General features: G+C 34.2%; 1 protein-coding gene across 2 annotated transcripts in view; it reads right to left on the bottom strand.

The window, feature by feature from the left end:
* The window catches only part of LCA5 (lebercilin LCA5), a 54,200-nt gene that overhangs the window by 24,367 nt on the left and 15,352 nt on the right, over positions 1-14,481 (bottom strand). For both annotated transcript variants that reach the window (XM_003258264.2, XM_030798911.1), the window contains exons 2-3: positions 11,281-11,661; positions 5,804-6,333 (exon numbers count right to left, since the gene is read on the bottom strand). In XM_003258264.2, the coding sequence (XP_003258312.1) occupies positions 5,804-6,333; positions 11,281-11,470 (720 nt within the window). In that variant the 5' untranslated portion in view covers positions 11,471-11,661. The remainder of the gene's footprint in view (positions 1-5,803; positions 6,334-11,280; positions 11,662-14,481) is intronic.

Below are 14,481 nucleotides of genomic sequence, written 5' to 3'. Positions count from 1 at the left end.
GGGATTACAAGCGTGAGCCACCGCGCCCGGCCGTTACGGTTTTATTTAAATATTGTTTGGCATATGTATATCTATGGTAGATGCACCTGACAGCAGTAACTGAACTTAAGCACACCTTGAGAATGATCCTGTAGGGCAGACACACCTGAATGTGTGTTCAGAGTTCCAAGCAGTGGCCAATCCAAGAGATTCATTCCTTACCTGTGAGGAACATCTGAGTCCCTGGCCTGTCCCGTGGAATGCTGGCCATACAGGGAATCCAGACTCTTTGTTTTGGGTTAAAAGAAGTTGCCAGTTGGAGATTGCTAGGGGGTGGAGGTTAAGTGAAAATGCTATAAAAACTGCATGCTTTCTACAAGAGGTGGCAGTTCTACTGCCCAGCCCACCACCACTGGACCACCCCGTATGCAAGTTACCCCCAGTAAACCTTATGTCTCATTTGCTGGCACTGGATCTCTTTTTCAGACTCTTGAACCTGGTGCCATTCCTGTGGAAGTTAATAGATATCTCGCGTGACAAAATATTAAATTGAGGCTGATACATTGACAGGACTTTATTCAATAAATTTATTGATATAAAAGCCAAAATAAAGGTATAAAGTCAACTCTAAGTAAGGAAGTAACTATACACACTGACGTAACTGTCTGCCCTTTGTACAGAGCTCAGGAAGTTTAATCCCATCAAGTATTTCTCCATCCCTGGTCTATGGCCCAGAACCAGAGCAAACCACATCTTACAAGATAGGCTGTAACTTCTGAAGGAGGACAGACAACTGTCATGGTGGTTGTCCCCATAGACACCTTTGGCTGTTTGCCTCTCTAACCAGTTATCCATCTCTAAACTACTCCGTTTGTAAATTACTAAGATTCTGTGCATTCGGTCACTTCCATCAACGAACAAAATAAGCCTGTGCCCAACTTACAGGTTGATGTTCTGGGGAAAAGATTTTCACAGCTCAGCTAGTTATAGATAACCCTGAAGACACTTCACCCCGCCCCCCGCACCCTGACTTAAGAAGGAATTGCAACTAGCAAGAAGAATGAGTTGTGGCCTGAAATCCTGGAATGGGACAAGCTATAAACAAATAAACAAAGCTGCTTGCCACAATTTCCGGCTTTATCTTAAAATAAAACAAAAAGTTACAGCAAAAGAAAAAAAAACCACCACATAGACAAGTATCCTTACTAAAGAACATCACAGAACTTAACAATAACAGAGATCTTTACTAAGATTTTAGTGTAATTTCAAGGGATACCCAGGACTTTCTTGGGTTTTAGTTAATTTGCAAAATGAAACATCACAATCAAGCTTCTGTTTTTTTTCCCTTAATCAGTTTAGTGGTTTGACTATACCTGAGTTAGAAGAGAAAGGATCAACAGTGTTGGCTGAAGTAAAATTTGAAAAATAAAATGAGGCACAAAAACAAATGCTAAATTTTGCAGTAAAGTAAGAAACTCAATAGTAAATATTTCAGATTCTAGATTGACTGCTGAGATCATGAAAGATGTACATAATGGGTTAAAAACGAGAGGCTGCGTTTAGGACGTATGAAAAAGTAGGCTAAAAAGTAGAGAACAATTACCCTCAGGTGGGCTGTGCTGGCTACACTCCCCCCATTCCCCCAAATAACAAGAGAGCTACTATAGTACAACAGCTGATGTGAGATTATTGGGTTAAGAGAAGTAGGTTCATGGCTGGGCGTGGTGGCTCACGCCTGTAATCCCAGTGCTTTGGGAAGCTGAGGTGGGTGGGTCACCTGAGAACCTGAGATCAGGAGTTTGAGGACAGCCTGACCATCACAGTGAATCCCATCTCTACTGAAAAATACAAAAATTAGCCGGGCATGGTGGATTACATGCCTGTAATCCCAGCTACTCAGGAGGCTTAGGCAGGAGAATCACTTGAACCCAGGAGGTGGAGGTTGCAGTGAGCCGAGATCATGTCATTGCACTCTAGCCTGGGCGACAGAGTGAGACTCCGTCTCAAAAAAAAAAAAAAAAAAAAAGTAGGTTCATACTAACATTTTAAATATTGATTCCAATATAATGTCAATTATAGCAGAAATGAAGCAGTTTAGATGTACCAATGCAACTTTGAGGTACAGAGCTGATAAACCCAGTATTTCTAAAACTTGAGAGTAAATTTATAAAACCAAGTCATTCCTTGGTTTGCATAAAATATTCTTAACCCCTTGTGAAAATAACTTTTACAACAAAAATAAGCTTTGACATTCAAAAATAAAAGTTCAAAAGTAATTTTCTAATTCAGTAAGAATTGAGACCATTTAAAATTGGTCCAAAGGAAATAAAATATTTAGGTATAAATCTAAAACATATACAGATTTGTATCCTGAAAATTATAGTGATGAAAAAAATCAGATTCCCTAAATAAATGGAGACACATACTATGTGCAAAATTGGAAGATTCAACACAGTAAAGATGTCAATTCTCCACAAACTGATCCATGTTTAACGCAATTCCTACAAAAATTCCAGGAAGATGTTTGCAGATGTAGACAAGCTTATTCTAAAATTTATGTGGAAAGGCAGAGAATCAAGAGTAGCTAAAATAGTTAAAATGTTTAAAATGAGGTATAACATGAGGAATCAGTCTCTCTAATGTTAAGGTTTATTATGGATGCTGTATGTAATCAAGAGTGTATAGTAACAACAAAGGAATAGACACACAGATCAACAGAACAGAGACTACAGAAATAAACCCATAAAAATATGCCCAACTGACAAAAGTGCCAAAGCAATTCAATGAAGGAGGGATATCTTTTTAACAGATGGTGATGGAGTAACTACACAACCATAGGCCAAAAAAAGAAAAAAGAACCCCAACCTAAACCTCACATTCTATACCAAAATTAACTCAAAATGAATCATGGACTTAGGTGTAAAACATAAAACCATAACGATTTTATAAAACACCAAGTGGTATACCTTAAAAATAATCAATTTTTATTTGTCAATTATACCTCGATAAAGCTGGGAGATGAAAAAATAGAAGAAAATCTTTGGGACAAACAGGCAAAGGACAATAGGGATAGGTGACGTGTTAGACTTGACACCAAAGCACAATCCATAAGAGATATATCTGCTAAACTGAACCACATCAAAATTAAAAATTTCTCCTCTGAAAGACACCGTGAAAAGGATGACAAGACAAGCTACAGAATGGGAGAAAACATTTGTAAACCACATATCTGACAAAAACCTTGTATCTGGATTATAATAAAGAATTCTCCAAAAATAGATAAAGCAAACAATCCAATTAGGAAATGGGCAGAAAACATGAATGAAATGCACAGATCTACAGATGGCACATAAGCACATGAAAAGATGCTCAACATCATTAGCCATTAGGGAAAGGCAAATTAAAACCACAATGAGATGATGCTACATACTTATCAAGATGGCTAAAACTTTAAAAAGTGTTAACACCAAATGCTGGCAGGGATGCTGAGAAACTGGACCACTTATACACTATTGGCGGGACAATAAAAAATGATACCACTATTTTAGAAAAGAGAATATTCTGATGATTGTTACGAATGGGAAAAACAACAACAAAGAAAAAAATACAAAAAAAAAAGAGAATGGAATGGCAGTTTCTTACAACCCCAAACATACATTTATCATAAAACCAGCAAGTGCACTTTCAGGCATATATCCCTGAGAAATTAAAATGTATATCCAAACAAAAATCTGCACATAAGTGGTCACAGCAGTTTTATTAGTCAAGAGCCCAAAACTGGAAACAAACCAAATGTCCTTCAACAGGATGTACCATAATACTCCATAGTACATCCATACCACGGAATACTCAGGGAAAAAGGAACTATTGATACATGCAACCATTTGAGTGAATGTATAAGCGGAATCTGCTAATGTCAAAAGGTTAGATACTGTGTGATTCCATTTACATAACATTCTTGAAATGACAAAATTAGAGAAATAATGAGCAAATTAGCTGATGTCATAGGTTAGTGAGGGGAAGGCAGGAGGTAGCTGTGGCTGTAAAATGGTAAAATACAAGGGATTCTTGTGATGGAATTGGTCCATATCTTGACTATGTTGGTACTCACACGAATCTATACATGTGATAAAACTGCACAGAACTAAATACACACACACGTAAAACCAGTGAAAGCTGAGTGCAGTTGATGAATTCTATGTCCCATGACCAATTTCCTGGTTGTAATATTATAGTTATTCTACATATTTTTTACAACTGCATGTCAATCTACAATGAACTAAAAATAAAAAATTTAAAAACTTCCAATATGAAAAAAAAACTGACGATACTATATGGTTAACTCTTCAAAGACTTAACATGATAGGTGACTGATTTTCATGCTCCCAAGTGAGCAGTCACATAATTTACCTCCATGTATAACTCAGAATCCACAGGCTTAGTCCCATTTCTTATTCCTTCTTTCTTCTCCCTCCCCACCACATAAGAGAAAACTGCAGTATATAGTTGTATATGTGTGTGTATGCACTGCAATTTCAATCCCTCTCACATAAGAGAAAACTGCAGTATATAGTTGTATATGTGTGTGTATGCACTGCAATTTCATGTTCTCTCTCTATATGTAGTTTTATATACAACACACTCAGCTATTTATCATATTTATTAATTAGCATTCTGTGCTCTTCATAATTTTAAAATCCATTATGTGGCACATTTTATGCTTCCCTTTAAAAACAATTAAAATGTCAGTTATTTGTTATTTATGGTAACTGTTCTCAGTTCCCACTCCTACCCTACTTCATGGGTAAGTGGCTCTTAAAAATAGTTTCTGTTTGCTTTGCACTATGAGCTGATCATTATTGGAATCTACATAATAGGATATCTTCTGTGCACTGAAACAGAAGACAATAATTGCAAATTTTGGAGGAAAAAAATAGGCGCTTTTTCTGGCCACTGATGTACAGTGTGTATTTAATAAGTCCCTGTCCCTGGGCACGGCAATGGTATAATGGGCATGGCATATTATATAGACTAAGTACCACAACATGCCAGGTACTAAACACATCTAATTAATACACTGCAGAAACCTAATTTATTTGTAGTTCTGAGCTTCCTTTGCTCACACTCACAGCAAGCATTATTGCCATACTTTTTCGTACCTTTGCTTTCCAAACTACTTGTCAATTTCAAGCAACAGAACCTGACTCAGGGCTCCTGTTTAATACATATATATACAGAAGGTGGCAACTGAGTGCCCTGTGTAAAAGTCATGGGATACGACTCTTTTCCTCTCTCCATTCAGGAAAGAAATACTTTTAAAAGAGCTGCTGTATTCTCAGACTAGTTAGTCAATAGTCTCCCACCCACCCTTTAACATTTTTTTCATTCTGGGGAGTAGGTGCATACCATGTCCAAAAATATGTACTATAATTAATCTTTAATAATGTGCATAAATATAAAAACAGAAGGCACTGTTCATGTGGCATTTCTTACACAGTGACCTCAAAAGGTCAGTTTTATATACTATGGCTATTACAGTGTCATTTCCAATTTTAGAGAAACAATCAGATAACCAAGTATTTTCCCAAAATGACTATGATCCATCAATCAACATGTAGCTTATTAATGTACACAATCTTTTGCATCTTCCTCTTAAATATAAAATCCTAAATTTTCCCAAATCTTTTACTTAGAAAACAGTACTAAAAATAGTTTTCATTTCCAAGCAAATACCAAACTGCAATAAGCAATTTTAAGAGAGCACATTAAATGCCCAATGAGAAACATCCCAAGAAAGTACAATTAGAAGCTGGAGAAATTGTACCTTAATTCTTCTCTTGGTGTCATCTAACTTTAACTCTGCTGCAACTAGTTTCTTTGCCAAATCATCTCGTTCAGGTAGGTGTCTAGCTTCAGAGATCTCTTTCAGTTTCTGTAAGGAAAATTTTGTCCTAAATAGTTCACTTTCTGTATCTTTTACCCTTTTCTCAGTTGCCCGTTCTTTCTCTTGAGATTTTCTTAAGCGTTCTTTGAGTGCTGTAATCTCATTGTTATGACGAAATATAAGCTGTGAGATTTCATTTTCGGCATCTTCAAACTTATTCAGGGCTTTCTCCTGTCTGTACTGAAGCCTTTTCAAAGATTTATTTTCTTTTAGCAGCTCAGCTAACTTGACCTGGAGTTCAGATACTTCATTCTGCAACTCATTGATTTTTAGCAGTCTTGCAGACAGAATCCGTTTTGTAACGAGATCAGTATCTTTCCAAAGTGGCTCTCTATTGAGGCTCTGGGAGCGAAATCCCGCTCGGACTCCCTTTCTGTTTGGTAGACCCTTAGGGCTTGGTTTCCGAGAGGCTAAAAAAGAAACAGGAATAATGTAAAGTGAAAGCTGTACCAAATGTATTGTTATTTATTCATCCTAACACAAGTCGGCCCATAACATTCTTTAGTTATTTTTGTCATTAAGAAAGGATTTTACAATATTTAGTAAAATATCAAGTTTTATTTAGAGCTCTAAATAGGTTTCTATTAAGAAAGGTGTGCAATATTTTAAGAAAAATGATATCCCAATAGTTTATATGGAATTATTCTACATAGCTTTAAAAGACAGCACTGCCAGGCTTTAACCATTTTTAACTTTTTAGATAAGATGGCAAGTCAGAATTCAAACAAGAGCATAATCAGCATCATCAGCACTAGCGTGGTGCATAACAAACACTGGACAAAACATTGTGATACTCAAGTCATTCGTGCCAAGATATTTGGGATCGTTATTTGAAATGTGAAAATGTATGTTTTCAATTTGCATTTCTCTAATGATCAGTGATGTTGAGCTTTTTTCATGTGCTTGTTGGCCATATGTATGTCTTCTTTTGAAAAGTGTCTGTTCATGTCCTTTCCTCACTTTTTAATGGGGTACAATGAGATACCATTGCACATCAGTCAGAATGACCATTATTAAAAAGTAAAAAGAATAACAGATGCTAGCAAGGTTGTGGAGAAAAAGGATCACGTATACACTGTAGGTAGGAGTGTAAACTAGTTCAACCATTGTGAAAGACAGTGTGGCAATTCCTAAGACCTAAAGTCAGAAATACCATTTGACCCAGCAATTCCATTACTGGACATATACCCAAAGGAAAAGAAATCATTCTATTATAAAGACACATGCACATGTATGTTCACTGTAGCACTATTCACAATAGCAAAGACATGGAATCAACCAAAATGCTCACCAATGATAGACTGGATAAAGAAAATGTGGTATATATACACCATGCAATACTATGCAGCCATAAGAAAGAACGAGATCACGTTCTTTGCAGGTTTATGAATGGAACTGGAGGCCATTATCCTTAGCAAACTAATGCAGGAACAGAAAACCAGTAACACATGATTTCACTTATAAGCGAAAGCTAAATGATGAGAGAACAGACATACAGAGCGGAACAAAAAACACTGGGGCCTATCGGAGGGTGCAGGGCAAGAGGAGAGAGCAGATCAGGAAAAATACCTAATGGATACTAGGCTTAATGCCTGGGTGATGAAATAATTCGTACAACAAACCCCCAAAACACACATTTACCCATGTTATAAACCTGCACATCCCGCACATGTGTCCTTGAACTTAAAACTAAAAAAAAAAAAAAAATAAGAAAATGTATGTTTTCTCTATATTAATTACAACTTTCTCTATCTGGGGACAGGATGACAGCATATTGTACAGTGAGATTTGTGGCTCAGATTTATCACTTAACTCTTTGGACAATTCAATCAAACCTTTCCAAGTCTATTTACCCAGCCCATAGAAAGAAGACAATGTCATCTACACAACTAGGTTGTTAGGACAGTTAAATGTTCTACATATTCTCTGTTAGTAATAAGAACATTCCATTTATCAGTGATTGAAAATGGAAAACAGAAGTACAGGTGTGTTTCTAAATGCTTCCTCAGAGGATTTCTTTTCTGTGACGTTCAAATCAAAAACACCTAATCTGAGAAGATGAAAACAAAAATCACATCCTAAAAAATGTAAGTACATGAAATCTTTAAAGAATACATTTTAAATCACAACATTTCTCAAAAATTTGAAATAATGTTTTTATTTTTACTAAAAGTTCATTAAATTTAAGCCTCAATATTCAGAGCACCGGCCCTTTAAAAGAGGCATTTGAAAGTCAGCTAAGAATAATGATCTTTAATCTACATGGTAACTGCATTGTTTTTCAAGAAGAAAATGCATTCCAGAGTAAAAAAAAAGAAGAAACACTGGAAGATCCAACCTTTCCTTCCCCATTTCATCAGCCATGGATACTTGATTCCATTATGTAAACAAGTAAAGAATAACAAGTAATTTTTACAATTTAACATTACAAAGTTTTCATTAAAAAGATAAAAGATTTTATAGAAGCTGTTTTGGATGTGTACCGATTTGGGATTCCAGCTCTATAAATGATTGAATACATGAAAGGAAGCAGTAATAAAAAGAAATGACGGAGTACTTAATTATTGCAACTTTGAAACTATGCTAACCATTATGGTAGCCACTGCCACATACAGCTATTGAGAAACTTGACATGTGGGTAGCCCAAATTGGGATATGCTATAATTGTGAAACACACACTGGATTTTGAACACTTGATTAAAAAATAAAAATTAATGCAAAATATTTCACGTTTTATACTTACTATATGTAGAAATAACACTCATATATTATAAAAATTAATTTCATTTGTTTTTCTTTTTTAAGCTGGTTACTAGAAAATATAAAATTACATTTGTGGCTTCATTTGTGACCTGCATTGTATTTCCAATGGGCAGCATTACTTTAGAATATAATTTTAAAGTTGAAATGTCCATAATTTCAGTTTTCTTTCCCAACATATGTAGTTAATGGAATTTTGGTATATATACGCTATTATGGAGTATGTACTCAGCTCTTGGAATGACAGAAACTTTATACATAAAAATAATTATATATAAAGATGAATGTCAATTGTTCCAAATATGGTTTCTATGTACAAAATTACACCGCTCATGAAACAAAACTTCATAGAAAGAGCAACTTGTTTTATATGAAAAGTTAAAGCCTAATAATATAAGAATCAGTATAAAAATTTTTAGTCAGATAAAAAAGGGTTTCCATAATCAACTTTCTGACATCCTAAAACTCTGAGTATAAATTTTTTAGCATATTCTATAACTACAAACTGATCATTAACCTGAACTCACAAATATTTCCAGCTTTCATCTACCTTTTTATTTTCATTTTTAAAACTATAAGATAAAATATTTTAAACTATCAAGTGCTAATAAGAGTAAGAAGAAAGATGATTGTTGTATGTATCACTCTTCATCTCTCCTTGTTAAGTCACTCCCAAAAAGTGGGTGGAAAATTGCTTTTTCTTCCTTCGGGTGTTAAAAATAATATGACTGTTTTTTTAATGTATTAAAAATAAATTATGCATCCACCAAAAAAATCAAGATATGTTTATATTACTGAAAAAACAAATAATGGAATAAATATATAATAAATGAATATGTATAATCAAAACTTATTACATTTTACCATGAAAAATTTTGATACTGCATGAATTTTACACACAAAAAAAGTAAAGTATGCTGAAAATTAAGGAAAGGGAAGGAAGAGAATATGCTATCAAACATGCAAACCCAAAAATTCATTTAAAATGCTGTTTTAATCACATGTGTTTTGTCCTTAGGTTAGTCTATACTGATTGCAATTTAGTGTTTACAGAAACCTATCAGTTTGGTCTTGTTACTTGGTCTAAGGCAGACTAATTACCACAGATTTTAATTCAAAGGACAGTGTAAAACAGAAAACAGTACAGGTCAAATTGAAGACAATAATTGAAATTTTCTGGCTGAGGCTGGAACTGTTTTTCACAGCTTTTCTCAGTTACCTTCTCAAATAAGGTAAGGCTTACAAAGTTCTGACTCCTTAATTGGGTGGCCTCCTAAATTGTTTCTGGGGAATGAAGAAAAAAATTAAAGTATTCCTTACCAATAATACCCGAGGTATTTCTTGAGACTAACAAGCATTTTCTAAGGTTCAACCCTAAGATCTGTTTTGTTCTTAATTATACAGCAAAAGTTTAATAAGAAATCATACTCTCAACTACAAAATCATAACAAGCTCCTCACTGAGACAGATTTGGAGAAGGAGACCAAAATAACAACAACAAAGCATTGTACTTACAAAAAACGAAAAAGAAAAAGGTTCCCAATTGTTATAAATGGTTAGAAGTACGGAAATCCCTGAGGAGCTAGACTGGGGGTCCATGAAAGGGTTTCTTTCAAAAGGAATACATATTCTTTGTAGTTTTTAATGAGCAAATATTATTTTTCGAAGTAAAAATTTATAAAGGCAAACTTAATTATGTCCTTGCTTAAATCCTTTCAATGGCTATTTGCCACAAAAATAGAGTCAATACATTAGCACAGGATGCATGGTGTCTCATAATGTGGTCCGTTGTCTCCCTTTTTCACCCACAATTTTACCGCTCCCTGCCTTGCAGTCTAAACTCTCACCATTTTAAGCTACTGCTGTGCTTTTATTAATGGATACTGTAATTATCTCATTTGCCTTATTTTTCTATGCTGCACTTGTAAACCTTACATATTTTGTTACTAACTACAATGGGGTTTTCTTGACCAGAGATTTATTGAGATGAAGATATTTGTAGAATATTACATAGTCAAATATGTATGAAGGCCTATTTCCATTCTAGTAACATTTTAATAACAAAAAGGACTTCTAATGATTAATCCAGTTTCCATTATAACACACTTCAAAAGAAAGCAAATTAGACCAAAGGCCTCAATTCCATTCCTAGGTTTAATTTGAATTTTTACAGTAAACACTGTATTACCTACAGTAAGTAATTTTACTCAATCTATTAAAACGTCCCTTAACCACTTTATGTCAATGCTTTTTCTACTTTCAAAAAATGAAGACAAAAAAGGTACATATGATTTATAAACTTTTTTGCCTTTACAGTACCTCAGAAACCCCAAGACAAGCATTTATTTAGGAAAAAGAAAAAACAAACTGAGAAGGCTTAGCTATGTTTCCTTCTGTATATTGTATGACTTTGAATATAACAAATAGTACCATCAAGCAACATTTATATATACTTATAAGTATATAACCTATAAAATGTAAATCAGCCCACTTCCATGTATACAACAACATATATACTAATAAAAGAGTTTCATTCATACACGTTTTCCTTAAGCACTAAAAATGAGTATTCTAGGTCCACCAGACAGAATGCTTACCTTGGTGATGTACTTGGCCATCTGAAGTTTGTCTTTTAGGATTTTTTCTCCTAACACTTGCAGGTGAAGAACTGACCAGCGACGATCGGCCAGAAGACTGTGGCGTTTCAAAATCAGATGAGTAAGAATCATGATGTTTGCCTGCCTCTCTTTCTTGATCAGTACCTGGACTTCTTGCTCTTTCCCCCATTGTTTTGAAAAATGGTCTCTATTCACATAATTTCACAGATTATTTTCTCCAGAGGAGACTATGACAATACTGAAAAACATTTCCACAGTCTTCAGATCCTGATAATATTCATTTCTCCACAATCTATTTTCTCCACAATGTATTTGTAGACCACAATTCACATTAGCATCCAGAAGATAAATTTTTTTGCCCTGAAATTAAGGAAGTGGAAAGGAGACTTATCACACAGTCTCTACAGTTTCTACAGTTGATCACAATGAAAGACACTAAAAGCAAAATAATATATAGCTTACAATTTTTAAAAGAGGCTACAATTTATCTATATTTTCACAGATAAGTTACTTACAGTATTTGGAGAAAATACAGACCGTCATAGCCTAGATAGATAATAAGTACCTGACATACAACTACTTCTGAATAAATGTTAACTGAAGTTGACTGTTTAATTTTAAGAGTTATTCTAGAGGCAAATGCTGAATTTTAACGGACAATAATGATCAAATCACCAGTTTTTTCTTTTTTAGGCAGGGAGGCAGTGGGAGTGGAAGTAGTGGTGATAGTAAAGAACAAACCTGCTAAGAAGAATAAATACACTTTGGGAGGCCGAGGCGGGCAGATCATGAGGTCAAGAGACCAACAAGGTGAAACCCTGTCTCTACTAAAAATAGAAAAATTAGCTAGGCGTGGTGGCACACCCCTGTGGTCCCAGCTACTCCGGAGGCTGAGGCAGGAGAATTGCTTGAACCCAGGAGGTGGAGGTTGCAGTGAGCCGAGATGGCGCCACTGCACTCCAGCTTGGTGACAGAATGAGACTCCATCTCAAAAAATAAAAAAAAATAAATAAAGAATAAATAAAAATATCCAAGATTGACTACACAAAAAATGTAAAACTAAAGTATATTTTTTAAAAACTAAGAGAAAAAACACTTAATGAGAAACATTTGCAAACATGACAAAAAATTGTTATCTTCAATACATAAATATATCATCCTTTGAGAAAAATATGGGGTAAAAAAATTAAATGGGCAAAATATATAAGATTCCAAAAAGGTAACACAAATTATTAAAGATTTTTCAAAATAATAACACTCAATGCTGTGAGAGTTGCTATCAGAAAAAGATCCCTGAGTTTTTTTGGAAGAACACTGGCAAAATGTATTGTCACTTTAATTATGCTTTAACCTTTGATACAATAATTTCTGGATTCCAATAAAATAATGCTAAAATTAGGAGAAAAGTTATGTGCAAATATTTAATGTAGTACAGTACAATTTTTTTAGTGGAGGCAAATTAAATGCCTAATCACTGAGGAATAATTAAGTATTTTATAAATCCATACAGCACAATATCATGAAGCTACTGAAAATGTTTATAAAAAGTTTGTATTTAAGGAAAATGCTTATACTATTATCGTAAATAAAAAATTCAAATTAGTGCATACAGTATGATCTCAACTACACATATTCATTAAAAAATACTGAAAATACTATTATTCCTATCTGAATTCAGAAACTGAAAACATTTTCCAAGCAAGGAATACAAGAACACCAAAATAGTGCCTGCTTGACAACATGGATTTTAGATAATTTTCTCTCTCCATTAACACATTCTGGTTTTCTAACACAACAAAATTGGATTACTTTTATAATCCAATTTAGAAGAAACAAAAATCTCATTGATGAAATTAGTATTAAAAGTATTGTTCTTCTAGTAATAACACATGAAAGGACATGCACAAGGCAGCACTATTTATTGTAGCATTATTACTGGCATAATATTTTATGCCAGATATGCAGAGAAAAGATATATAGAGAATACAGAGGATATACAGAGAAAAGAAAGAGGGAAAAAAGCATGTAGTATGCTACCATTTATCAAGGAAGAAGGGTAACATATGTAATTTTTATATATTTAAGTAGAAGGAGAAATCAAATAATTAAGAAAAATAAAATGGGTTCGCCAGGGTATGGCTGTCCAACAGAACTTTCAGCCAGGATGGAAGTGTTCTATAATCTGTGCTGTTCAAGATGGTGGCTGGCCACATGTGACTATCAAGCACTTGAGATGTTGCTGGTGTAACTGAAGAACTAATTTTTAATTTTATTTAATTTTAATTAATTTTAATTTAAGAAGCCACATGTGCTGGTAGTTAGCTTACTAAACAACACTGCTACAGGGGAAGGAAGGAAGCAGAGTTTAGGGAAAGGGATAGAAGCTAGGCTTCTTTGTATATAATTTTTGTAGATTTAACATAGGAAATTATAATTTTTAGAAATGAGATTTTTGAAAAGCAATTCCCATAAATCAAAATAAAATTAGATAAATCAATCTACATACATGGTTGGTGGTAAAACCACACAAATTAACCAGTTCGAATAACTTTAAAACACAGTAACTTGACTTTATATTCCTAGTGAGACATAATGACCAAAAAAAATGCAAAAAAATTTTTAAAGCCATTCCAATAATCATATTTTGCTACTCAGATATTTTATTCTCAGACTTATACACATGTACTGTGAAATAAAACAAATGAGTAGTTATTATTGGTGCAGGTGGGCACTAGAATTTTCAACATGGAAGAAGTAAATATAAACTAATGTGAGTTTTAAAACTTTGACACTCAAAATTTGAATTATGAGTGTCAGTATGAATTTATGATGGCTTTTATTTATTTTAAAAAAACTTCTTCACTTTGTCCACTGAAAAATCCCAGAAACAAGGAAAAAACTAGGAACATTCCTAGAACCCAGATGTAGTGTCTATATGCCCCTTCCCATTGAAAGAACCTAAAGTTCCTTGTGAAATGCCTGATTCCATTTCTGAGGGAGGAAACACACAAAATAAATCTAAGAATATAGCAATCTGGTCATCCTAGAAAGCAAGGAAGCTATCAGACACTACTGATGGAGTGTCAGTCAACTGGACTCAGGAGCCAACTTCAAGGAACTACTTGCCAAAGACAAGGCAAATTTGTCATCAATTCGAATTATATCAGCAAACGATTTAAA

The sequence above is a fragment of the Nomascus leucogenys genome, chromosome 18 (genome assembly GCF_006542625.1).
Source record: "Nomascus leucogenys isolate Asia chromosome 18, Asia_NLE_v1, whole genome shotgun sequence".
Taxonomy (NCBI): domain Eukaryota; kingdom Metazoa; phylum Chordata; class Mammalia; order Primates; family Hylobatidae; genus Nomascus; species Nomascus leucogenys.
The sequence above is the reverse complement of the archived record's forward strand: the minus strand, read 5'-3'. Positions and strand labels throughout refer to the sequence as shown.